The 26,966-nt window shown below is 41.0% G+C and overlaps 2 protein-coding genes and 1 long non-coding RNA gene across 6 annotated transcripts; 2 read left to right on the forward strand and 1 right to left on the reverse strand.

The window, feature by feature from the left end:
* The first annotated feature begins 1,040 nt into the window (after positions 1-1,040).
* Positions 1,041-8,217, forward strand: LOC5522072. Of its 2 annotated transcripts, XM_001641787.3 has the most exons (9): positions 1,042-1,242; positions 2,404-2,714; positions 3,042-3,403; positions 4,324-4,524; positions 4,680-4,739; positions 4,850-5,335; positions 5,901-5,983; positions 6,986-7,115; positions 7,537-8,217. In XM_001641787.3, exons 1-9 carry the CDS (start codon positions 1,183-1,185, stop codon positions 7,881-7,883), a joined length of 2,040 nt encoding a protein of 679 aa, XP_001641837.2. In that variant the 5' UTR covers positions 1,042-1,182; the 3' UTR covers positions 7,884-8,217. The 2 variants fall into 2 exon arrangements, with proteins under 2 accessions (XP_032223204.2, XP_001641837.2); XM_032367313.2 differs by lacking the exons at positions 6,986-7,115; positions 7,537-8,217 and adding an exon at positions 6,067-6,389 and having other exon boundaries at positions 1,041-1,242.
* On the reverse strand, positions 7,837-26,453 carry LOC5521953 (EGF domain-specific O-linked N-acetylglucosamine transferase). 3 transcript variants are annotated; one of them, XM_048733593.1, is made up of 18 exons: positions 26,366-26,453; positions 24,899-25,040; positions 23,490-23,584; positions 22,557-22,665; positions 21,872-21,972; positions 21,126-21,230; positions 20,914-21,020; positions 20,708-20,811; positions 19,881-19,973; positions 18,866-18,937; positions 18,037-18,123; positions 17,561-17,629; positions 17,033-17,091; positions 16,727-16,754; positions 15,417-15,508; positions 15,298-15,345; positions 14,871-14,925; positions 7,837-9,117 (listed from the first exon to the last, which is right to left on the reverse strand). In XM_048733593.1, exons 2-18 carry the CDS (start codon positions 25,034-25,036, stop codon positions 8,974-8,976), a joined length of 1,506 nt encoding a protein of 501 aa, XP_048589550.1. In that variant the 5' UTR covers positions 25,037-25,040; positions 26,366-26,453; the 3' UTR covers positions 7,837-8,973. The 3 variants fall into 3 exon arrangements, with proteins under 3 accessions (XP_048589550.1, XP_048589549.1, XP_048589552.1); XM_048733592.1 differs by lacking the exon at positions 26,366-26,453 and adding an exon at positions 25,498-25,748; XM_048733595.1 differs by lacking the exons at positions 14,871-14,925; positions 26,366-26,453 and adding an exon at positions 25,498-25,748.
* On the forward strand, positions 25,825-26,346 carry LOC116618937. Its single transcript, XR_004296427.2, has 2 exons — positions 25,825-25,970; positions 26,044-26,346. It is a non-coding gene; the product is annotated as an uncharacterized LOC116618937 (long non-coding RNA).
* Positions 26,454-26,966: the final 513 nt, after the last annotated feature.

Below are 26,966 nucleotides of genomic sequence, written 5' to 3' on the forward strand. Positions count from 1 at the left end.
TACGTAGTGCTTCTAAAACGAGATACGAGTTGAACGGAAGACCGGGACTGAGGAATGTGCGGATTTCTTACTAGGGTCAAGCGGAATATTCTGCAATCTCTGTGCGTGGTTTTGGCCGGTTTTTTGGGGGAACTTTCGACTGCGTAGGTGGGTTGGAAGGAGTTTTTCCTGTTTGATTTGAGACTCAAAATAAAACTTGCTGTGTCACGATTTGGAAAATGACTAACAATGCACTCACTCAACGTGATACTTATAGACGGTACTTAGATGCAATCTTCCTTATAATAATTAATATGAAGTGTGTTTTCCAAAAGAAGTTTATACTCTTAAGTCTGAGTGAAGATTTTTAAATCGCAATATAATATTCATTATTTCTTTAACGAAATGTTTCTATTTATTGAGCGCAACTACTGTCACATATATGTTTTTCTTCCCTAAATATGGTTTTCACAGCGGACTTGACAAGAAAAGCAAACTCTTGATATTCGCGTCTTATTTACGGACACGGAACTCGGTTATCAATAGCGAAATCAAAATTGTTCCTGACAAGAAGTTATAGGGCGTGCACACCACTTCATTGAAACCATTATAAAGATGCATCTATTATCTAGGTGAAGAACTTGCAAACAAAAACGTTGTTACTTAAATAGAAAGCTTCCAGACCCAAGGCCATGACCTACACTTTCGATATCTGTCATGTTATCGCCCCAAACGATCAATCCCGTCGAACTATTCGGTGTGACTTTGTCTCCCTATGTCAACAACACCTGGCGTAGAAGCAGGTCATTATCTGCGAATCACTAGCGCATTGCAGCTTTTAATTGGCGTTTTCATAGCGCAATGCTTCTGTCTGAGAAGACAGCTATGATAAAAAACAAAGGTCTTTGAAGTATTTGTGTTTTTATCAACTACGTAGAACTTAAACCGGTTGCCCAAGACTAGAAGACAAGAGAACAATCCGCAGTCCAACGCGTCCGTATTTTCCTAGAAAGTTCCGCTTTCAGAAAGCGTGACCGGAAGTATTCCATTCTCAATTTGTTTCCTCAAAGAGCGCACATTCAGACGTTCCAGATACAGCTAGCTGTAACAGCTAATACTCACCTATAGACGGAGCGACTCCACTCATTATTTTTCAAGCTTGAATAGTCTAGTGTTTTCTTTCAGAGGAATTTCATACAGAATATGAAGCCGCCAAAAGGGATAGTGGTGGTTATACTACTGCTGGGGTTTTCCATGTTACAGGTGAGCGAAAATTATCATCAGCACTAAACCGTGTCTCGTAACCACAAACAATAAAACACGATCGCTTCAATAAACTTGATAGCTCTGTTTATCAATGTTTTTTTTTTAAATAAATTGGATTTGTAAAAAGGCAGATCAGAAGGTCTTTCCCTACGAAAGTTTAAGAAAAATTGTTTTAGTATTTGTCAAATGTATAGTACGCTAGAAAAAGGATTTGCTTATTGGTACTTCAAAGATGTAAGTTTTTGCAAGTCGAATGTACTTGCTAGTTCTTGTCGAATTTTACAAGAAAATCACTGCTTTCTTATTTAATCTAAATAATCATAAAAAAAATACTGCACGCTTCTGCCCTGAATAAAAAAGTAGGGACTACTTGTCTTTTATGTATTTTGAAAAATCGCACTTGGTACGATTACATGGTAATTGGAAGAATATTTTATTTACCAAATGCCATTAAAACGTTAGCACAGGAAGCTTTTCAGTCGTGGTGGACTTCACAGACAGTGTTTTCATTTCTATAAATTGTTTTCTCTTGTTAACCGGTAACAAAAAGCCTATATTACCCATAGTAATCTTAAGATTTTTGACACTTTTATTTTCTATCTCATATGCAGAGGAATTCAAAGCATAAGGTTCGAAAGTGAAATATTATCTATCCAAAAGAAACCACATAAAGGAGTTAAAAGGCTTGGACGGGGTTTGTCTTTGTAAAATCTTTTAACACTTGTCAAAATAAACAATTACTCCCCCATTACTATAGATAAACTGAGACCATCAACATAACCTCACGCCTCTTGCTCCTGTTGCTCCACTCCAAAATACATAAATCCTACTCCTCGTAGAAGGGGCTATAAGATCGTTGACTTTGGCAATGAGGCTGTAACTTTGAGTTTCGAATTTTCTGAATTAATGCATAGTTTGCAAGAAACAAAATAAAAATGTCTTCTTCGAGACAATTGGTGCTAATTTGTAGACATTGTCTTATCTATGGAATACCCCCTATTGGGACTCGTTGGAGATCTATAAAGACTGTCGATTATGCATTGCTATGACCTTATGTGGCATAACAATCACTTGTCACGTAATCATTTACGTACATAATCAATTACATCATTACTAGTGCTAATCCTATAAATAACTAAATTGACGAACCGTTTCTAGGTAGCCTCAGCAAGGTTCACGCCCCAGTACCTCGCAGACTGTGGAGACAACGAGTACCTCGCCGGTACTGTCTGCCGAGAGTGCCCGCCATGCCCCGCGGGCGAGCAAAGCACGTTGCATTGTGGGTACAAACAGACTGTTAATGGGTTGCGGAAGACCGGTGCCTCTTGTGAAAAGTGCCCTCCTGGGACTTATAAGGAGGGATCCGTGGGGATGTGCGAGGATTGTGATCCCGGATGCCCCAAGGGAAAGACACCTATCCTCCAGTGTAACAGCACTTCAAATATTAAATGCACCGACTGCCCGCTAGGGTAAGTACTCCATCCATTCCTTATCATGGTCATCTTAATAAGTACGCAGTATTTGCTTTAAATGGCCTCGTCTCCCCTGGGCGCCTCTTGGCAAAGGTTGAGTATAGTATTTCTAATTCATTGTCTCCCCCCCCCCCCCCCTAGTATCCAATAGTTCCCGTCCCTCTCTATTTCATCTTGTGTTTAAATTCAAGCCCTCCTCTCTCCCCCTCCCCCCTTTGTCCCCATTCATTTGTCCCCATGTCCTCCTCCTCAATTGTCTCTTTCACCCCCCTTGCTAAGTCTATTACCTTTTCCTATTGCTTATTTGTTCATTCAATTCCGTAGATACTTTGAGTATGGGCTTAACAAGGACTGTGTAAAGTGCTCGCCCTGCTGCGGTGACCCAACGGTTTTTAACGCGAATGAACATCTCATCCGGAAATGCGAAAAAGATGGAATGGGTCACTGCAGTTGCCGTCCCCTGATATGTGAGATTCCGACAAAAACGGCGTGTCCGACTTTGAGACCACCTGTCCGGAACACCAACACGCGGCAGACTACAACACACTGGGTAACAAGACAGCGTACAGTGAAAGTACGCGAAACAACGACGCCGCACACCCCGCGGCAGACATCACGTCCTAGACAGCTGGTGGCCATGCAAGATAATTTACATAAGGACGAGGAAGAAAGGGCGGACACGAAAGGTATTTATCAATAAACCTTTTAATAGGGCTGCTCCAGAGTTTGGACCATGGGTCAATAGGACCAATAGGATTACTAGGACCACCCATTTAAAGCAAAACGGTGATAGTGTCACGGGGGTTATGACAATGTTAGCCAAGACAGCGTAGTTTATGGTGCTTACTTTAATCGCTCGAGGGGTCATCTGCTGTGACTCTGACTCTCTTTACTCTGATTCTAACTCCCAACTTCAACTCTACTCAACTTAAGAGCATACATGCTTAGGAGCATACAATATGTGACTGAAAGCTTGGAGAACTTTGGTGTAGTTCTCATAAATTGAACCTCTACCACCCTTTGAAAAAGTCTAGATTTGCCATTGGAGGTTGAAAGGTCAGAGGTTTGAAACCTAGATTGGTGATTTGATCTTGGTCGAACGTTGGCGCAATTGGCTCAATAAGTTTGGCTTTATCCATCTGACGCCGACAGCCAACCACATGGCGTGGTGACACAATGTTTGTGCTATTGTTGGTGCTATGCCCATGGTTGACACTACGTTGTTTCTATTGGCCCATGGTTGACACTACGTTGTTTCTATTGGCCCATGGTTGACACTACGTTGTTTCTATTGGCCCATGGTTGACACTACGTTGGTGCTATGCAGGGCCGTAGCAGGGGGTGGGGCACTGGGGGCACGTTATTATAAGAAAATGACCAGTAGGGGCGTGTCTGTACCCCCATTGTTTTCTTAACGTTTCTGTATCGTGCCCACCCAATAATTCGAGGTCTGTTACGGCTATGTATTGGCCCATGGTTGACCCAATGTTGACGTTACTGGCCCATTTTCCTTTCCAAATTTGGTCCAAAGTTTGACTCGTTGACCCATTGCTTTGCTTCCTTTAAAGCGTTTTCTTGTCATTTCATTTTTCAATTTTTTTTAAAGAGCTCCGTGTCAGCGTGTGGATAGTCGTGCCGATTGCCGCTCTCTTGTTGTTGTTGGGCGGGTCTATGATTACTATGGTCTTTCAACGTCGTAAAGTGTGCAAGAGGTTACCTTTGCAAGAGGATCACTTAGACGTCTCACGCTCGAAAGCCATCGAGTTTGAAGATTTTCAAGAGTTTAAGGCAGAGCCTACGGTCATGAGTGAGTAAATACACTTGCAAATACACCGTAGTTATTGTTAACAAATAGAAGCAATAACAAAGGAGTGGCTTATCGTCATTCTTTGATTTATTTTTTACAAGTTCTAGTATAACGGAGTTAGCCAATGATTAATCCCTTTCAACATTATTTGATAGACATGGCTCAAAGAATCTACCCTGGTAAAGACGAGACACTTGCGCAAGCTTCACTTAGTGGTAAGTCGAGATAACCTAGACTTGGCAACATACAACAAACTAGCGAAAGAAAAAGTTTAAAGCGCGACACACACAAAAAATACTAAATTGAAATATGTTTTCTTCATCAGATAGTGTGCAAAATAGTACTTCTCAAGATGATGACACCACAACCAGCAGCATAAATAGTGCAACAGAGTTCTCGAGTGCCTACAGAATAGAAGTACTTAGCAGTGATGATGGATACTATGCCACGCATGCGCAAGATTTCAGTCTAAGTCCCACATGGATTAGGAGGAGCGCAGAGTCAATAGTAAATCGAACCAACAACAATACGGATGTCGATGGTAGCGTTAGGGATGACCCATTGCAGTCCAACATGGACCATCATCAGCATCCGATACGCGACGCAGAGGAAAATAGCGAGAACCAATCCTTACGGTCGCACTTTTCAGAACAGGGGGGTGAATCAACCGTTAAAGGCGAAAAAAAGGTCAATGATACGCAAGGAAAAATGTCCATTCCCGTGACGGCCAAGACAGCAGACGACACAGTTGTGGTAGCAACAGGCCTAAATCAAGAGAAGAAAAACGAGGCCGCCTCGCAGGAAACTCAGGGTATATGCAACACATTCTACTCGTGCAACCTATAGCATGTTCGTCTCAGAAAGAGGGGGGGGGGGGTGCTTATTGTACTATAAGAGACTAAGAGTTACGTAATGCATAGTTTAGGATCCTAAGGTCGGATCTAGATAAATAAACTTCCTCGGTCGAAACTGTTCACTGCGAGTTTAAGTATTCTGAGAACTCCCGCCGTCAATCTTTAAAGCTGCTACTTACTTTATTCAATCAAAGTTTTTGATTTAACGGTCATTCAATCAAAGTTTTTTATTTAACACGTTTAGCACCCTCTGATGGGTCAACGCATGGTAGTGAGATGGCTTGGCTGGAAGCCATCGAATTCTTGAAACAGTTTTTTTTTTCGCTTGATGTTTGTGAGGGCGAGTTCGCGGACTACTTGAAATAGCAGTAACTACATAAGACCTCCGTCTTCTATAAACATATTGTCTTACGACCCTTTCTATTATCATCGTGTTGATTGACCCTCTTAAGCCTAGAGGGGGATTCGGTAGAGTACATTGCACAGATTGCTATCTAACCAATTGTTCTATTGCTCCCCCAGCAACCAAGCTTAAATGTACGTGCCCAAAAAGACCAACTTCTGACAAAAACAAAGAAGACAAAACAAGGACTAAGGAAACTTCGGTAAGACGCTTGGTAAAAATAACCTTTAACCTAGCTTAGTCTAAATTCAAATGGTCTGTTCTTTATATCTTCCCTGTACACAGAGAATGGCGCTCTTGGCAAAACTACACGTGCATGGCGACACAAGTGTCATCCTTCAACTCTTTACCTAACAATAAAACCCCACAACACACACGGGCTTCTAGCGACAACCAGACGGATTGCATTCTAAACAATTTCAAAGTGTTTAAAGTGTTATAAGTGATCAAAACTGTTCGACTCACTAATAGACCTCCCGGGGTCAAGCAATTTAAGAACGCATCTATATTAAGTTATACAAAAAACAATGTATCATTACGGGTGTCAACGATCTTGGCGCCAACTAACTGAATCACTAGCAACGTAGTAGGGGATCTTATGTTTAAAATAATTTTATTTGCTTAACTAACGGTTCAGGCCCTTGAAGATTTCAAGGGCTATGGTTCGAACCCTTGAAGGGAATTCGAGAAGGAACTTAGACATGAGTCGCCCGCACCCGAAGCGTTGACATGTGGGAATGTTTGACAGCACAAACAAGGATGTTATGTACTGCTTGTCAGAAACACTGCAATGGCATTTCCACAGTTCACAACGCTCGCATAATACCCTGTATGTTCTCCACATTACGTGCGGCACGAAGAAGATTGTTATCCCCTAATATTGGTGCAAATTAAGTGTTGTAAGGAGTGCTTTTCGAGACAGAAATCAGAGCAAAATGCAAATAAATCCAACTATTGTATTGCGTATGGGAGCCTACACAAACACAGGGGCGGATATAGGATCAGAAAGGAGGGGGACAAGTATGAATTCGGGGGCGGGGAGATGCAATACAAAAAAACAGTAAAGTGGTTTTCTTTTAGAACTTCTTAGCTCTAATGGTGGAGAGGGGCTCAGCCCCCACCCCTCCCCCCCTTAGATCCGCCACCGAAACACCCATCTATTTACTGTAGCCTGTCGCCCTAATGTTATTGTTCCCCCTTCCAGAAATCACCTCTTCCAGATATGAAGCCTCGTTTCAAACCCTGCACAGCAGAAATACTGCGATGTACGTGTGGCGACTGCGTCTACCGGCCGTATGATAGAAACAGCGTAGCTCAAGCTTGCAACTGCTCAAGTATGTATTGAACATACCCTCTTGGGCAGGCCAAAGACCCCGGATGATCACACGCGCGCATTTCCCACTTTTGTGAGTTCCCGTTTGGCGCACGGTCCCTTGAAGGACGGTAAAAACTTCGTGATCCATAGTTCATAGACTAGTGCTTTTTTAGCAAGCAAGATCTCGTCAACAACGTCAGAAGATTGGTCCTCTCAAGCTGTGTGAGTGAGAAAAACAAAATCAAACTCCTTATAAACCGGAAAAATAAGATCTGCAGTCTTTGACAATCCCGAAGAGAGAATGTATAAATTAAACTTTCCGGGCGTTATTTATTCAACCGAAAATACCACAATTGCTCTCCACCCCTAAGTTGTCACACTTGGTGTACTTTGCTAAGATGAAAGAATGACAGTTGACAGATAATTGAATCTCTTTTCAGGGTGTTCCCCACATCCGAGTGACGACTTGTTCAAAGTCATTGAGCGAAACTGCCTTCACAAAAAGATCTGCAAAGAGTTGAACAAGACTGGCATTGCAAACTGGTGTGACGTCATGAGCTACATGCGCAAAGATGCCATGATTCCCGACATCGATGCGCATAACCCTGCTGCTGATGTACTTCAAAGACTGCGGGCTCACAGGCCGAATCTCAAGCTAGGAGAGTTTACTGAAATTCTCGAGAAGATTGGTCGGCGGGATGTTATTCACGAGATTGAAAATCACCACAGAACATGCCATCTGTGCATTAGAAACTCTTTCGACTTTACTTACGTTAGTTACAGTTGAAGATAGCTATATATATAAATCTTTTGTTTGTAAAATGCATATAGTACTTGTACAGAAATCTTTTTTTCTTTGTGAGAAAACTACCCTTAAGTTTGTTTGGAGGAATAGGTTTGCATGTTATTTAGGCCATTGTCGGATTATCATAGCTGTTTTTTTTTTCCGTAAAATAGTAAAATAACTATTATGTAAGATTTAGCCTTCAGATAAATAAAGTATTTAAAATACTTTTATGTATAATTTGAATAAAGTTTACGTATTATATACTGTATTATATATGTTTACTTCCGCACTTATTTCGCTGGAAAATAAATTCGGAATTGATACTTTTAAATAATCCATAACCTCGCCTTGTATTACCAACTTTCCTGAGATCTCTGATAAATTCCACACGACTTTTTTGTCTGTCCATTTGGAGCTCAATTAAAATCACGTGTTTTACAAGGGAATGCTGCTGTGCAAACTCTCAGATTGTTCATATAGGGGCGTGTCCAGAAAAACAGGGAACCCATCTATTTCCAAATCTAAATAAACAAACAAGTCAAACTTAAAAACCTTTAAAACCATACTCAAATACCTTCAGCATTTTTTTTTTGCGAGGATTACTCGCCTCATTGTTATGCTGAACGGTCCAGCATGGTTTGGTCCAGGAGAGTAGCAGGGGGTGGGGCACTGGGGCAGGTGACCCCAAAAATTTTCAACAATTATAAGAAAATGACCAGTAGGGGCGTGGCTGTGCCCCCCCCCTCAATATTTTCCTAATGTTTCTGTATCCCCCCCATATGACATAGTTCATACAGTCTGATAAGCAAAATCTCTAGAAAATCAAGAAAACGAGGTTGCTTTCATACCGCTCGAGGTTGTTTTCATACCGCGCGCGTCAGTTGTGCTTTTTTTCACTTGCCCCAGGCTCAAGCGGCCATACAATGAATTTAAACTCCGAACCCGTTTTAAAATATACGATTGGTACAAGTGTGAAGTATTTTGGAAAGCCCGAGGGAATCGACGCTACGTACGTGGCTACTATCTCTTATACTGTAGATTATACTGTAGTTAGCACGTATTGCTCTGATTCTGAGTACCTTCTAACTATTTATGGGTCTGGCTTGTCTTCGCTGTGATGGCTGCGCTTGGCCTTGACAGCATCTGCTGCTTGATAGATAAGCCTCATGAACTCCTCAACGTCGAAGCCATAGTTTGTGAACTTGGCATGTGCACCGAGAGTGGGGTGGTGACCCTATAGGAGAGAGGAAAAAAACTAGCTCTGAGAAACACGGCCAATATTTTGTAGGTTCATTATCGTCGTCGTCGTCGTCATCATCATCAACATCATCATCATCATCATCATCAAAAATAACCTTTAACCTAGCTTAGTCTAAATTCAAATGGTCTGTTCTTTATATCTTCCCTGTACACAGAGAATGGCGCTCTTGGCGTCATCATCATCATCATCATCATCATCATCATCATCATCATCATCATCATCATCATCATCATCATCATCATCATCATCATCATCATCCCTTGGCCTCAGCCGAGATGACCCGTAAGATTTTACTTGGCAAATACTGCCACAAGGCAGGTTTCACAAAGTGCTGTATTTAGCTGCACCCCTATAAAGCGGCCAAGGCCACTTGTCCCGAGAGTGGTCGCATGATAGAGGTACCACTGCATACATCACTTGGCACGGTCACTAGGGTGGTCGCTTTATAGAGGTACCAATCTATACATCATTAGCTCGGTCCCTGGGATGGTTGCTTTATAGAGGTACCACTGTATACATCACTTGGCACGGTCACTAGGGTGGTCGCTTTATAGAGGTACCAATGTATACATCATTAGCTCGGTCCCTGGGGTGGTTGCTTAATAGAGGTACCACTTTATACATCACTTGGTACCACTGTTTAGTTTAGTTTAGTTTATTGGCTTTGTCACACAAAAATACTTAAAAAAAAGGAAACAATGTGACGGGAGAAGAAAACAGGGCGTAAGCCCCAATTGAAATTCTTTCCCAACAAATTACAAACAATAAAAATTCTAAAACGAAAATAAAAATTGAATTACATAAATTTAAGCTCTATGAAATTATGGAGGTTGGTTAAAAGCAAGTTTCTCTAAATAGTGAGCTGATATCTGAAAGACGAAAGCGTAGTGCAAGATTTCATAAGTGAAGGAAGACTATTCCAAAGTTTGACAGTTCTAGGGAAATACGAATTCTTGTAATAATTTTGGTTGTGAGTGGAAAAAAGGCGGTAATTGTTAGGATGGTAATTTCGAGTATTGTATCGGGACGTGGCTGGAGAGAGAAGGCTAGCTAAACTAATGCTCACATCACCATTTTTTATTTTAAATAACAGAACTAGATCGGTTATGTCTCTTCGATATTCTAATGGGAGGAGCTTAAGAGTTTTTAGCCTTTCTGTGTATGAAACATCGGCGGGATAGTTCAAAATAAACTTGGATGCTCGACGCTGGATGTTCTCAATCAGAGCTTTGTGCTTGCCTGTCGAAGGCGACCAAATGCAAGAAGCATACTCCAGGTGGGGCCTAACAAGGGTGCAGTACAGCAGCTGCCTTGTAGTTGGGTCGAGGATGTAAGAACAGACCCGCTTCACTAGTCCAAGCACCCTGTTTGCTTTTGCGCACATAGGCTCGATGTGAGGACCCCAAGACAGATCTTTGGTAATTGTAACGCCGAGGTCAGTCACCTGCGCTACTGGATCCAGGGTGCGATAGTTGGTAAGGGTACGGAGGACGCTTAGTGGAACGCTTCTTTGACATGTGCACCACTTTACACTTAGATGCACTAAACTCCATGCCGTGCTCTAGACTCCAGCTGTACAGGGAGTCAAGGTCAGCCTGCAACGAGGTTGAAGAACTTGCAGTGTCTATAGAGCGGTAGAGCTTAGAATCATCAGCATAAAGAGCGATGTTTGAGCCTTGCTGCACGTAGTTAGGCATATCGTTGGCATATACTAGGAACAACAGGGGCCCAAGGATAGATCCTTGTGGGACCCCTGAGGTCACTGGCAGCCAAGAGGAGGACACACCATCGAGGACAACACGCTGCCGCCTTCCCGTTAGGTAGGACACAAACCATTTCATCAGAGAACCCGTGACTCCATGATGCTGCAGCTTGGAAATAAGCAGATGATGAGGGACTTTGTCAAAGGCCTTGGAAAGGTCTAGATGAATGACATCAATGTCCTTCCCCCCTGCTAGTCTGTCTACGATGTCATGATAGACTTCAACAAGTTGCGTCACGGCGGATTTTCCCTTAAGGAATCCGTGTTGAAGCTGGTAAATATGGGGGGAAATGAAGTTGAAGCAGCGCTTGAAGACGAAGCGTTCAAGAACTTTTGACAGGATACACAGAAGAGAGATAGGCCTGTAGTTTTCTGCCAGGGTGGGGTCATCCTTCTTGAACACAGGTGTGACATTTGCGTCCTTCCAAAGCGCGGGAACGGATCCAAGAGACAGCGACAGATTAAACAACCGACATAACGATGGTGCGATTTGATGAGCGGTGTTTTTCAGCAGAATACCAGGGATTTGATCCGTTCCACAGGCTTTGTGGGAGTCAAGATTTCGTAAGACATCCAGTACTTCAGGGACAGTGAGTTGGATAGAGCTCAGACCCAACACGGACTCACAGTTGGTAGGCTGGGCGCTAACAAATTCCTCGCTGGCGGATGGACTGAATATGTAGTGAAAATATCTGTTTAACAGGTTAGCCATGTTCTTAGTATCTGTAACGAAGGCGTGGCCATCGCGAAAAAAATTCGGCGAAGGCTTGTTGGAAGTGCATGATTTTACGGATGTCCAGAAACGCCTTGGGTTGTCGGATATAACAGATTTTAGTTTTTCGGCGTGCTCTTTTTTCTTTTTGGAAAGCATTTGTTTCGCAGCGCGTCGAAGCTCATTGTATTTTCTTTCAGCAGCCAGCGATCCGGTTCTGTTTGCTTTTTTACGCTGCGCATCCTTCTTTTTGAGCAAAGAACGCAGTTCGTGATCTATCCACGGGTAATCGCTCACATTCCTTGGTTTGGATTTCGGAATATGCTCGTTAACAGCTGCGAGAAATAGATCAGTCCGATTAGCGAGTAATGAATCGATGTTATCGCTTTGAGAGAAACTTAGCGGCTCCTGTCGTCCAGTCGATCTCACTGAGATTGAAGTCGCCAATCACTATTAACTGATCGTGTTTCGCTTTAGAAGCTAGGCGCAGAGTTTTCTTGAGTCGTTTTAGATATTCTAGGTCAGTGTCCTGCGGTCGGTAATAAATGATAGCCAGAATCTTGCGTCGTGAGTTAGGACGGAGCTCGCATGCTAAAAGTTCAGCGTCGGTTTCTAAATCACATCGACGAGGCTCACGATACTGTTTTTGACCGCCAGGAACACTCCTCCTCCTCTACGGGACTGTCTGTCCCGTCTGTGGATGGTGTAGTCCGCGGAACTAGGGAGTAATTCGCAGTCCAGATAATTTGGATTCAGCCAAGACTCCACACAATATTAAGTCCTTGCCAATGGAAAGTGCTTGGAGTTCGCTCCGTTTTTTAGCGACGCTCCTAGAATTCATATACAAGCATTTCACGGTGGTACAGCAATTACTTTTCCCTCTAGAGAACGCCCGTGGGCCAGGATGGGACGCAACATCTCCGCAGAGTAGCAGAAGCCCAACAAGGTAGCAGTTTGGTCTGGTGAAGTCTCGTCTTGGACGAAACAGGGAATGATGTTGATTCCCGAAATCAGGCCTATTAGAGAAACCCACTTTGCAAAATCTCCATAAATAGAATGACGTCTCTTTGCCATTGCGATTAGCAATAGGTGGCTGAGCAAAAAGTAGCAAGGATCGTATAGCTAACAAAATGATGACAGAGCTCAGGGAGACGTGACTGGCCGCCATGATGGTCAGCGGTCAGCGGTCACTGTATACATCACTTGGCACGGTCACTAGGGTGGTCGCTTAATAGAGGTACCACTGTATACATCACTTGGCTCGGTCCCTGGGGTGGTTGCTTTATAGAGGTACCACTGTATACATCACTTGGCACGGTCACTAGTGTGGTTGCTTAATAGAGGTACCACTGTATACATCACTTAGCACGGTCCCTAGGGTGGTCGCATTATAGAGGTACCACTGTATACATCACTTAGCACGGTCCCTAGGGTGGTCGCATTATAGAGGTACCACTGTATACATCACTTAGCACGGTCCCTAGGGTGGTCGCTTAATAGAGGTACCACTGTATACATCACTTAGCACGGTCCCTAGGGTGGTCGCTTAATAGAGGTACCACTGTATACATCACTTAGCACGGTACCTAGGGTGGTCGCTTTATAGAGGTACCACTGTATACATCACTTGGCACGGTCCCTAGGGTGATTGCTTAATAGAGGTACCAGTGTATACATCACTTAGCACGGTCCCTAGGGTGGTTGCTTAATAGAGGTACCACTGTATACATCACTTAGCACGGTCCCTAGGGTGGTCGCATTATAGAGGTACCACTGTATACATCACTTAGCACGGTCCCTAGGGTGGTCGCTTAATAGAGGTACCACTGTATACATCACTTAGCACGGTCCCTAGGGTGGTCGCATTATAGAGGTACCACTGTATACATCACTTAGCACGGTCCCTAGGGTGGTTGCTTAATAGAGGTTCCACTATATACATCACTTAGCACGGTCCCTAGGGTGGTCGCTTAATAGAGGTACCACTGTATACATCACTTGGCACGGTCCCTAGGGTGGTCGCATTATAGAGGTACCACTGTATCACTGTATATTTCACTTTGCATGGTCCCTAGGTTGCCGTTTTAATAGAGGTACCACTGTATACATCACTTAGCACGATCCCTAGGGTGGTCGCTTAATAGAGGTACCACTGTATACATCACTTGGCACGGTCCCTAGGGTGGTCGCTTAATAGAGGTACCACTGTATACATCACTTGGCACGGTCCATAGGGTGGCCGCTTAATAGAGGTTCCACTGTATACATCACTTAGCACGGTCCCTAGGGTGGTCGCTTAATAGAGGTACCACTGTATACATCACTTGGCACGGTCCCTAGGGTGGTCGCTTAATAGAGGTACCACTGTATACATCACTTGGCACGGTCCATAGGGTGGCCGCTTAATAGAGGTTCCACTGTATACATCACTTAGCACGGTCCCTAGGGTGGTCGCTTAATAGAGGTACCACTGTATACATCACTTGGCACGGTCCCTAGGGTGGTCGCTTAATAGAGGTACCACTGTATACATCACTTGGCACGGTCCCTAGGGTGGCCGCTTAATAGAGGTACCACTGTATACATCACTTGGCACGGTACCTAGGGTGGTTGCTTAATAGAGGTACCACTGTATACGTCATTGGCTCGGTCTCTAAGATGGTCGCTTTATAGAGGTACAACTGTATACATCATTAGCTCGGCCCCTAGGCTGGTCTCTTTATAGAGGTAGCACTGTATACACCATTGACTCGTTCCCGAGGGTGGTCGCTTAATAGAAATAACACTGTATGTGCATCCGACGTGTCTAAAAAAACTAAGCCACGTGCAAACAGCACCGACATTTGTATCGAGACGCCGGCCCTGCAATGCTGACGCTGTTTGAACACCATGTTGAGGAATCCCGTGTAGTAGTTCGTAAACATTTCCTTTGTTTTGCGATATAACTAGAAAGACTACAGTCAAGCTGTAGAAAAGTTAGAGGTCTGGGATGGCGACTGTAGACAAGGTACAAATCAACACAAGGTTGAAAAGGTATATTAAACGTCTTTGTAGTTGCGCCTCTGTGTCACAGAGGCGTACCTTTTCAACCTTGTGTTGATTCATAACTTTGTTTTGTGGTCAGGGTTGCGTAGCAGTGTCAGCAATGCTGGCTGCTGTCGGGCTGTTTACATGGGGGTTCAGCACACCAAATTAACCTAAATACCAAATAAACCTAGATTAACCACACCAAATTAACCTTTATCAAGATACCTCGTCCTGTTGGTGGAGTTTTTCTCTCTTTTCCCAAGTCATGTATGTGACCCCTCTGAAATACAATTTTGAGATACAGAGTAAAGACCACATCCCTAGTAACTGTATTGACTAACTATAGAAGGCCAATCCACGCCGCCGTTTCATAATTTCACCCAATACCAGGTCAGACAAGCTGTAGATAAACTAGATGGTCTACGTAGGCGTGATGTAGACAAGACACAAAAATCCTTTTTTGAACCGACGAAGGGCTAACGCTCAAAACGTCAGCGCAACTACTCTGTTTCACAGAAGCGCTCAACATACCTTTTTAGCCTTTGTGTTGATTAATACCTAATTTAGGCGTATCCTAAATCAAGTACCATACTTTAATCGTGGGTGCTTATTGTGAAAGAGCAGGAAAGAGACGTTCTTCAAAAGTCGTTACCTCAGTCGTGCTAGATCCCCGTAACAATCTGGATCCTCAGTGTTGTATCTAAACCAAAGAAGAGGGGCTTTCAATAAGCAATCTTTGAGAACTCCTTGATTACGTTTTTCAGAACTTACATTTCAAAGATCACCGCCCAATCAGGTAAGAACAGGAGGTGGGTAAGCCCCGCCCCGTGCATGCCTATCATGATGTCGGTATTATGTGTCACCTGTCAATCAAGAAATGCGGCAGTTAGAATTTAAAATTTACTTGAAATTTGAGAAATTATTGTTCCGACCTAAGGAACGTGCATATACTCTAAGGCTATGAAACAAGATCTAGAAATCGTGAAATTTTACTTTCATTAACACCCCTCCCCCCCTCACCCCGCCTTCTACGCCCTTTTCCCATATTGTTGTGAGGTGTAGGCCATGGATCAGAATCAGCACTTTCGTAAGAGAACGTGGTTCCAGAAAGTACAATACGACGCGTGCTAACATGGCCACCTTGTCAGTTTTTCGTGTAAGCCAATAAGAAGGCGAGAAACGTGCTATCTGATACGACGCGTGCTACCGTGGCCACCTTGTCGGTTTGCGTGTAAGCCAATAAGGATGCAAGAAACTGATACGACGCGCGCTACCGTGGCCACCTTGCCAGTTTTGTGAAGTAAACCAATAAAGATGCTAGAAACATACTATTTGATACGACGCGCGCTACCGTGGCTACCTTGACTGTTTTGTGAAGTAAACCAATAAGGATGCGAGAAACGTACTATCTGATACGACGCGCGCTACCGTGACCACCTTGACAGTTTTGTGAAGTAAGCCAATAAGGAGGCAAGAAACGTGCTATCTGATACGACGCGCGTTACCGTGGCCACCGTGACAGTTTTGTGAGGTAAGCCAATAAGGAGGCAAGAACCGAGCTATCTAATTAGCCGCAACGTTATTAGCCAACAAGAGCAACAAGTGTGTAAAAAACTGCTTCAATGAACATCAGGATACGACGCGCGCTACCGTGGCCACCTTGACTGTTTTGTGAAGTAAACCAATAAGGATGCGAGAAACGTACAATCTGATACGACGCGCGCTATCGTGGCCACCTTGACAGTTTTGTGAAGTAAGCCAATAAGGAGGCAAGAAACGTGCTATCTGATACGACGCGCGCTACCGTGGCCACCGTGACAGTTTTGTGAGGTAAGCCAATAAGGAGGCAAGAACCGAGCTATCTAATTAGCAGCAACGTTATTAGCCAACAAGAGCAACAAGTGTGTAAAAAACTGCTTCAATGAACATCAGAATACGATGGAATCCTCGTGGCTGTAAAGTTCGTGTCAATCAAAACGCATGCAGTGAATCTCGCATACTGATTGGCTAACTTTGTAATGGTAGCCACGGTGGCGCATGCGCACTTTAAAACAATGGTAAAATAACATTAACAAGGTTACCTTTAGTTGATCTAAGAAAGGAATTTCACTGTAAACAGAAAACAAAGTAAATTGCTACACTTAAGGAAAGAACGATACACGTGATAGGAATGACAAGAAATGTAGCTAATGCAATCATTCAAGATGACCTTTGAATTTCTTATTTGATAAGCTGGAGATTTCAATAAAAAACTTGAAGATTTCAATAGCGATATAGGACCTGACATTATTCTTTCATCCACCACCTTAGATTTTGTACCAAAAAAGATGAATTAATTGCAGGAAAACTCGAGCTAAAGCCCCTTGTGCACATCTAATGAGACTCACCGGTTGTAATGTACCACCTTCACTTTAAAATTTGGGACACTCTTCATGGCACCAATTAGCTGAAAGAACAAGTAGGGTAGACTTAACATAATAATAATAATATAATTATTTATAAAGCGCTATCTATGTGATCAAATGAAACGGAGAAAACAAAAACTTGCAATATAGAAACAAATAATGAAGACTACTTTACACATTGTAGGCTTGGCGGAACAAATGTGTCTGCATAGCCTGTTTAAATGGAGTCAGTCCCTTTATTTCTCTAATGTAGTTTGGTAATTGATTTCACAGTTCTGGACCGGCATGAGCAAACGCCCTGTCCCCTAGAGTTTTATTTTTATTTATTTATTTTTTTATTTTTTTTTTTGGGAGGGGGGGTGCATTATTAAACGGACTTGCTGTAGGGAATTAATACTTCTTCCATATTGAGGATGTCCACGCGAGAAACGTCCAGGCACTGATCAAATAGAATAACTGGATAACAAACAAAATGTGTAGTTTTGTGATTTGTGCTAAAAGCATTATTACCTCGTCCTGATTCAAAATGTTTCTGTATTGAGTCTTTCTCTCGATCAAAGTGATTCTAAATTCATCTTCCTGTAGTTAAAAGAAAGGCTAATTTGTCGAGTGTTGAACATGCCTCACAATGCCTGACACTCAAGCCTGACAATCAAGCATGTGGGGAAGACACCGAGAAAGAGGATGATGAAGAATAAAGATGATAATGTCCAGGATGATTTTAATATTTTGATTATAATAACGATGTATTTGTGATGGAGATGATAAAGATGAGGATTCTGATAACAATGATGATATTGCTATAGCAGTAATAATGATAGCAGTAATTATGATGATGACAATGTGCCAATAATAATAATGATGGTAATGATGATGATGATGATGATGATGATGATGATGATAGTGATGGTGATGGCGACTATGATGATAGTGTTAACATATGATAATTAACATCTATACCTAGATAGTATAAAGGGCACTTATACCTCATATTCATCTTGAATGATGCCCAGGCGCTCCAGTGTATGATGAGTAAAGGAATGGAACAGCCCACTTCCATGACAATTAGGAACCTATCATACAAAACATATGGTTCTGTGTGTTAGCACTTCAGCGGATTGGGTTTTTCATGGGTTCGGGGAGTATCATTCTGTTTCTCGGCTCTTTTCGACTTTTTGAACGTATATAAGCTTATTAGAAGCTTATGTGACCAGATAAGTTCAACTCCGGTTGGCCCTGGCCTTGGTAGATAAGAAGATGATTAATTCTGTGTATGTTTGGATGGAAAGAGTTTCTAGATGGATCTAGTGACCTATTACCAGAGTTTGTATGCCGGTTTGAAGTTAATTGATCCGGGGTCAGTGCATTACTACCCTGGACCCCACCCTGGGTTTTTCTCTACACACGCCCATGGCATTGAAAATATATCCACTACTCACGGTTTTACCGCTCGTGCTGTAACTGACGGAAAGTGTATCAAAATAGGAATGTTTCCACGACACGAGAATTAGACAATACAGCTCTTAAACAGAAACTTATTTCTGCACAGTTCCCTGCCTTCTGTGTGTATTAATTTAAAGAAGTAAAAGCACGCCGCCATTTTATGCTCCCGCTCAATGCCGAATCACACAAAGAATACATTTCCAACGGCCAATTCAAGCAGGTAATAACTGAGAAACATTCAATGAAATATCAATAATAAATTATCAGACTTCGCTCGTGTATGTTTATGTTGATATTTTCTTGCAAATAGACCGTTGTCTTTACAATTATAAGCAATAACAAAGGAGTGGTTGGCATTCTTTAAGGGCTCACCAGTGGCATGTTGTAGTAAAGACCAAAGATCATCCTTGCAAGTAGGGAAAACACTGCGTCTTTCAAACATACCTAAAATACAACACAACACGGGCATGAGGTAATCTCCTCCGCAGGCATCTTGTGTGTTTTTTGTACTTCAGTATTTTTATGAATCGGGCTTCCTGTGGTGAGTTGAACCGGAACCCGAAAGGGGGCACAGGAAGCCCGAAACTCGAGACGGTTTAGGCCTGAGGCCAAAGAGTTTCTGACAGTCGCCTATTTGTCATAATAGCAAACTACAGTGTAAGGAAGCAGCCATTTCCATAGAGTAACTTTTTTAATCCATTCGATGCTTTGTATTCAATTTAGTACATGTAGTTTAAAATTTGTTTTTTTAGGGACGGTTTATTAGAAAATCTGGTGGAGGGCTGCAGGATTTTTATGTGCAGGATATATTTTTCGACATAATTATTGTGCAGATTTATTTTCGCGGGTCATTCGATTTTTTTTATATATTTAATCTTCTAGCGATTGGCCAAGGCGGCAAGTTAGGGGGTTTTTTTTGGAAACATTCACTGTGTAGGATTTTTTTCCTCTGTAGAAGGCTTAAGCATTTTTTTGCAGGGAAGGGGGAATTCTGTACCACCCAACAGATTTCCCGTTCCTTTGGGTATTTCAAGATTCCAACACAATTTTGTTTCCAATATTGAATAAAAAATAGTTGACTGGCCCTTCACATTTGCAGATGAAGAGCCATTGGGAAGACAATTCCTCAAGCACATCAAAGAAAATACTGTATCATGGATTTTGCGTACAATAAATATGAAAGGGCAGAAAATGGAAGGGCTCTGTGAGCTAAAATATTCATTTGGTTTCGATTTAACGATACATAACAAACATATCGTTTACATCTACAAATAAACATGACAAGCGACTAGCAGTACAAAATGTCGCTGAAGATGCAATAATGACTAAGCACTTTGCAGTCACAAAATATCCGGTGAAAAAGCTAATCTATTTTCTTTTTACCTACCCTTTTTCCTTGAAAACTGTTTAAACGGAGTAAAGGGTGCTTAGAAAATACCATCCACATTTCTGAGAAGAAGTCTGCATAGTGCATGTCACTCTAGAGGGAAAAGAATGTAGTTACAGTGCATAGTGTGACGTGCACTACCGTAGCCGCATTGGTAGCCTTGACTAACATAAATTTCACTAAACCAACTCACATAAAATCAAAGTGGCAATCGCATTAGTTTACCCTAGCCAACTAGCGTAGCAAAGAATGCTTCAATCCGCATAAAAAAAAAACCTCTAGTTGTGAAATTCCTATAATTCAAAGCTGAATTCTTCCATGCTAATTGGCTTATTTCTTAAAACGTTGTCTAAGTAGCAATGGTAGCTTGCATTGCACTATGTGGAACTGGTGGGAGAGGAAGAGAGGTTGAGAAAGATCCGAATAGAGTAGGATTTGATTTCTGTTTTCCTTTCTCAAAGAAAGCACCATCAGATGTCCGCAATTGATGCAAAAGCGCTGGGATGCTCTCATTCCACGATGAGGCGCTTATTTGTGATAGGAGCTTATTCAAGGGGAGGTGCATATTACAAAATCTGTTTGCCTTTTTACAATATTTTCCCATAACCATAACAAAACAAACTTTTAATGGTAAAATGTTGTCACAGGTAGTATTGTCAGTTATTGTTAATTCCCTTTGATGTATGGAAAGTCGCCGTTGCCATCAAAGTCTACCGAATGCAACACGATTAGGTGAGGTGCTTATTCAGGGAAGGAGCTTACTCATATTTTTTTCCCTTTGTGAGGCGATTATATTATCAAGCAAAATTATCATGATAATCACTCACTGTGTCCCAAACTAGGATGTTTACATCTGTTGAAAAGCTCCCATTTATGTGTTGCGAGGCGTAGAGATTTACAAAGTCACAGAAGTGGTGATACATGTTGACTCCTTGAGGATAAACCGGAAACAATCAAGATCAATGTAAATTAGCAAGGCCAGCATTTGTGATCAAATAACAAGGGGCTGGATCTTTGCCCATTATCACTTTACCTGCATCTAACTTGATCACCATTGTTGGCTTGTCAATCACGACATCACAAGCACCATCATTCATAGGATGATATGGCAATGATGTGAAATGTTGAAGCTCTGCAAACCTGAATGGAAAAAAATGGGAAATAAATACAAATAACAAAAATAGTAGGTATAAGGAAAAAAGGACATATGACCGAAATTAAGCCGACCACAGAAGTAAACCTTACCATGATTGCAGTGGACTTTTGTTTTCCCCTTGCTGCTTATGAAGTTCTTTATTGAAGTTACAATGACCTCCAACTTCCCCTTCCTTGAAAACATCTTCATGATATCTGAACAGCATGACAAAAGCAATTTGATAAAGACAAACAAAAAAACATGATAGCAGCAGAGGCGGAGGAAGTACTGCAGGCCTTGAGTTAGAACAACTGGCAAAAGAAAACAGTGATATTCAACCAATTTTTAATTCAATAAACTCTACTAAAATAAATTCTCATTTTCATGCACAGAATAACCTGACTAATAACAAGCATATATTTATAGTTTTCATATAGTGCCTATTATATGGTACTGTTCTAAATGCTTTTCATCCATGCTGAAATTAAGAAACACATTATTCTAGTAAGTAGGGGGTGGGGCACTGGGCCACATGCTCCCAATTATTTTAAAAAAAAATTATAAGCAGATGATCAGTAGGGGCGCGGCTGTGCCCTCCCCCCCCCCCCCCCCCCCAATGTTTTCTTAATATTTCTGCATTGCCTTCCCCCCCAAAAAAAAACTAATTTGAGGCCCACTACAGCTATGTAAAGTCACATTCAGGACTGAAAAACATTAAAGAAACTCCCCATGTCTAGATTAGAGATTAGAGGCCCATACACTGACATTTTAACACACTGGGCCACCCGTGGTGCTTAACAATTGGGCATCCCTTCCTTAGTTAACCAGGCCTACAGTAGGATAGTCTAAGTAATACCTGTTGTGTCTTCTGTGGAAATCATATCTTCTAAAGTCCAGGTAGAGATTGGTGGCTCTGCAGTACCACAGGTTTTTGGTACAACTCAGAGAGGAATCACCCTGAGATTATAAACACAAGCAAATAAAGTCCATTGTTTCATCTTCATTTGCTACATTTAAATTTGGAAAGACACATGGAAAGAATGGTATCTAAACTATGGCTAACAGTAACAAGCAATGTGTTACAAACAATGTAAGGTTATCTTGGAGGTCTTGCAAGACAACCTAATATTAACAATGCCAGCTGGCTTTCATCCAATTGAATTTATGAAAATAAAGCCTGTGCAAACAGCAATGAGATGCTGGCCCAGCGATGCTGGCACTCTTTGAACACCATGTTGGGATGAAGCTGTATTCACCAATATTCCCCTTGTCCTGTGGTCAACCAAGCATAGTGGTCCCAGAAATGCAGACTATTATTGGCACTGTTTGCACGGGGCTTGACATTGACAAACACTGCTTTGTGAAATCATATTGCTTCCAAACTTATTGGGTGAGGTGGGGAATGCCCCTGGCATCACCTCAACCTCATCAGCTTTATGGCCCTGTTTCATGCATTCTGAAGACAGTGAAGGCTCCCAAGATTAAAAAAAAAACATCTTGCTAATACCATGTTTTTTTAAAGCATGACGACAGAGTATTACCTGGTTCTGTGGAGTGCAGAGTTGCATCATTGTATCCATCTTTTTCCTAAGGTAACCAAAATCCCCCTGCTCCCAGAACTTTTGCTGTTGGTCTTCAAGAGTTTGTGCCCTATGGTATAAAAAACAGTAAAAATGTTCAGTTATACTATTATTACAAGTGGAAGCATTATATTATAGTCTCACCAAGACTGAATAAATACTGTATGTGGCAAGTGTATGAAGGTGTCTGCTAAAGTGGCAATTGCGCCAGTTCTGTGTGCACAGTAGAGATGACAGTTAAGTGATTAGCATTTCAAAACAAGACACTTTGCATGTGGTCACAGTAACTGTTACCCCTGTGTTTTAAGTCATTGTCCGAAACTTGAGAATGAACAGGAGCTCAAAAGTAAATTCTACAAACTTACAAAGTCTATTGTTTTGTATTCATTTTAGAGTGAATTTCTACTCATGATACTGGCTAATTCAATAAGTATAGCGACAAGACTCTATTAAATATGAGACTCAACCATATCAATTTATTTATTGCATTGATACAACTCTGGTAAAAGCTTTTAGAAACAAAAGAGGTTTGCAAATGCTGATTTATTGGCGTAGACCAAAAACAATTACTGTCAAGTGTGATACCCATTATTTCTAATTTAAACAAGGTTATGTCACAACTCTCGGACATCGCTTTCAAAGAGTATTCTTTTGAAAGTGATTGGTCAATGAAGGCCTAATTTTAAAAGAAGATTTTGGAAGCAACGCATCTAGTGAAATAAGGTAGCTCCCAGATTCAATGCCCCCTTCTTAGCATTTTCTCAGAAATTTAAAAAGAAAATGAAGAGTAGAGGGTACACCATGTCCCCAGTTATCTTAATGTCTCTGTATTATTTCCCCTCCTAATATTTAAAGGTCTGCTAATGCTGATAGGGCTAATACTGTAATACTCACCATCTTCTATCAAGCTTGGTGCATGTTGGGTGAGAGTAACGGTCACTGGTATCACAGTCTGGCTCATATCCCCAGCATTTCTTTTTATTTAATATCTGCAATTTTTAAAAGATACATTTAATTACTTTTTAGCTGAGCTCCCTGGCAGCACGAAGCACTGAGTGAGTGGAGCCCCATACATAAAAGAAAGTGGTATACAAAACATATATGGTAACAAATATTGGTAACCCATCTACTTGAGTTTTCGTGACACAATGCCTGTCCGTCCATCCCCAAAAAGCATTGTATGATAACCAAACTTGGCAGGTGTCTTGTATGTGTCAAGGGAGGTGGAAAACTGTGGTCACATGATTTGTGACATCATCAATGACATCACTAAAAGCAAAAATATGCTGACGTCATCAAAATAAAAAATATTTATCATGAAGGAAACATTGTATGGCAACCAAACTTGGTAGGTGTCATATAGGTGTCAAGGGGGGGTGCAACAATTTGTCATGTGTTGTGTGACATCACCAACGTCACCACTTGAAGTAAAAAAACGTATTTAAAAGCAAAAACATTCATATCTCTTCAAAAAAACAATGTTTCAGAACCACACTCGGTAGGTGTCATGTTGGTGTCAAGGGGGGTGCTCAAATATGGTCACATGGTTGATGTCATCAATGAAATCAATAGAAGCAAAGTATGCTGACATTATCAAAATAAAAAAATCATATCTCCCGAAAGAAACATTTATAACAACCAAAATTGGTGTCATGTATGGTCATGTGATGCTTGACGCCATCAATGACGTCACTTTAAGAAAATTTTATACCTTTATTCATATCTCCTAAACGAAACAACATATGACAACCAAACTTGGTATGTGTCATGTATGTGTCAAGGGGGGTCCACCAATATAGTCACGTGATTGTGACATCATTGATGACGTCACTATAAAGCAAAAATATGATGCTGTCACCAAAATAACAAATATTTATACCAAACCAAACTCGGTAGGTGTCATGTAGGTATCATGGGGAATGGAACAATATGGTCACGTGTTGTGTGATGTCATGAGGTTACTTAAGGCAAAAAATGTAATTAAAAGTAAAAACATTCATATCTCTTGAAAGAAACATTGTTTCACAAGCAAACTTGGCAGGTCATCTTTGTATCAAGAGGGGTCAAAAATAGAATTACAATAATATTTAATATTTCTTAAATTATTAAGCAAAAAAAGCAATGATTGGGTCTTTTGGACTCTTAGGCAATGCTTAAATCTATATATTACTAATCACCTTAATCACACATATACATCACATATAATCACACATATACATCACATATAATCACACATATTCATACATATTACTAATTCATAAACGGATGGTACTGCAGTATGGTAAGGAGTGTCCTGACATTACCTGACAGGATCTCTTGTCTTGGCAGTAGCCTTCAGATGATGTAAAGTGACTTTGCACAGAAGTTCCCAAAATCACTTCACTAAACAAGAGTAGCACCAGGAAAATACAATGGAGATGTAAATGGATCAATGGGCGCATTTTTCTGCAAAAAAAAAAAATTCTTTAGGAAATCCCAAGAATAATCAGCCAAGCTAACCCAGTATGCAAAGATCAATGCAGAGATGTATTAAACAGTTGCATTTCTGGCTGCGTGTATCATGAGTGGGGATGAATACAGGGAATGTATGAACATTCTCACAAAAATTAGGCTTGTGATAAGGTCCAAAATCTTGTTGTTGACAGCTATAGATTGTTGATTTACTGATCCAATTGATATCAATTACTTTTAAATAAATTTATACAAAATTTTAAAAATCGATTAATTTGGATGTACCGACAGGTTTCTCGATATCGATTGAATCATTGAACACGCCCGGCATTAAGTAAATTAAGTAATCAAGTAAATTACCGATTAAAAATTGTTTTACATATTTCTTCAAGTTTTCATTGAAGCAAGTGACGGCTGTGTTTTCTATTCCTAAAATAACAATCCGACTCACCTTAATTCGCAAAGGGACTTTCCGCTTCCCTTTCGTTGTTGGATGCAAAATATGAATGAATGTGTACAGAGTTTGAGTTATGAAAACTAAAGCTAAAGCAAGTATTTTTCATACATTAAGTATTAAATAATGTATAAAAATGATAAAAAACATTATTTTTTACATTGATAACCTAAAGACTAAACTAAAAAGCAGGATAGGTATGTTTTAGAATATAAAAAACACCGCGAAAAAACTTTATGGAACTTCAAACACGGCCGCCATATTGACCGTTCGTTCGATTTGAGACTGGAGACAAATTTTATCCATTTTGTGCGGGCTTCCTGTGGTGACTACATGGTTGAAAGAAAAAACAGTTGCGTTTCTAAGGTAATTTTTAAAGATATATGGCTCGCTTTTATTGTCGCTTTTTCCTTATGACTGAATTATCAAATTTATCGCATGAAAAAAGGAGAATCGCACAAAGAAGGACGGTATGTAATGACACTTTGCTTTTTTTATTTTCAAAGGGTGTTGTAAATTATGGTTTTGTGTTTTGTCTGATAGAAGAGCAAACGAACACGTATGCGAAAAAACAGTGACGCGACACAACGAAGCCAAGCGCGAAGAAAGCTATGTTAGCAGGGAGAATCGCACAAAGAAGGACGTTTTGTGTATCAGTACACTATGTGTGTTAATAGGGACCCAGTTAGCTCTCGACCAGCTCTGTGATCACATGTAAACCATCACCACTTTTAATTCTTTCTTATCTAGTACTAGAACATTTGTTGTTCTTTTTCTTCTTCTAATCTTTTAATTATTCGATGAAAATTCAATGGATAAATAAAAAAAATACATTGTAAAATCGTACCCTGCTATCGAAACTCACCGTCTTTTTCAGAAGAATAGAGTTACGCCATGATCATATAATTTTGTAAATGTTCCTTGCTTCCACTAGTATTGGCTTGTACAAGAGTAAGGGGCATTTACACAGAAACTACCCCCCCACCCCCCCCCCCCCCCCCCCCCACCCACTTCTTATCGCACATGATTTCTATGATTCCCTCCCCTCTCCCTTCCCCTATGCGATCTTGGCTGTATACCGTTTAAAGTCGTAGAGGCCTGGAAGTTTACACCTTTTGCTTTTCATTACCGAGAAATACGCAGTCATTTTAGCCAAAATTACAAACATTTACGCCGATGTACTGTCATTTAAGCGAAAGTAAAATCATTTGAACTAAAAGGAAAAACATTAACGAACTTTACATAATTGAATGCACACAATTGCATTTTCCTCACATTCATTTACATTATTCGACAACCAGGAATGAAAAATCTATTTTTATTTGCGCGTTGATACGTAACAATAGCACAAACAAAATATCAATAATACGAGAACTCGCAATAAATACAGTGAACGAAATATTCATTAACATTTTTATTACAGCAAGTGCAAACGATAGTATTTTGTGAAAGTCATTTGCGTGCTT

This window comes from Nematostella vectensis, chromosome 10, assembly GCF_932526225.1.
Source record: "Nematostella vectensis chromosome 10, jaNemVect1.1, whole genome shotgun sequence".
NCBI classification, from domain to species: domain Eukaryota; kingdom Metazoa; phylum Cnidaria; class Anthozoa; order Actiniaria; family Edwardsiidae; genus Nematostella; species Nematostella vectensis.

What these genes read in the sequence shown, in the direction of transcription:
- LOC5522072 (XM_001641787.3), top strand. Translation starts at nt 1,183, where the DNA reads ATGAAGCCGCCAAAAGGGATAGTGGTGGTTATACTACTGCTGGGGTTT. An exon ending in TGCACCGACTGCCCGCTAGG is followed by an intron (nt 2,715 to 3,041) that starts GTAAGTACTCCA and finishes TCAATTCCGTAG; the next exon opens with ATACTTTGAGTATGGGCTTA. An exon ending in CAAGGACTAAGGAAACTTCG is followed by an intron (nt 5,984 to 6,985) that starts GTAAGACGCTTG and finishes TCCCCCTTCCAG; the next exon opens with AAATCACCTCTTCCAGATAT.
- LOC5521953 (XM_048733593.1), bottom strand. Translation starts at nt 25,036, where the DNA reads ATGCGCCCATTGATCCATTTACATCTCCATTGTATTTTCCTGGTGCTA. An exon ending in ACATCCTAGTTTGGGACACA is followed by an intron (nt 19,974 to 20,707) that starts GTGAGTGATTAT and finishes TTTTCCCTCTAG; the next exon opens with AGTGACATGCACTATGCAGA. An exon ending in ACAGTTTTCAAGGAAAAAGG is followed by an intron (nt 18,938 to 19,880) that starts GTAGGTAAAAAG and finishes GTTGTATTTTAG; the next exon opens with GTATGTTTGAAAGACGCAGT.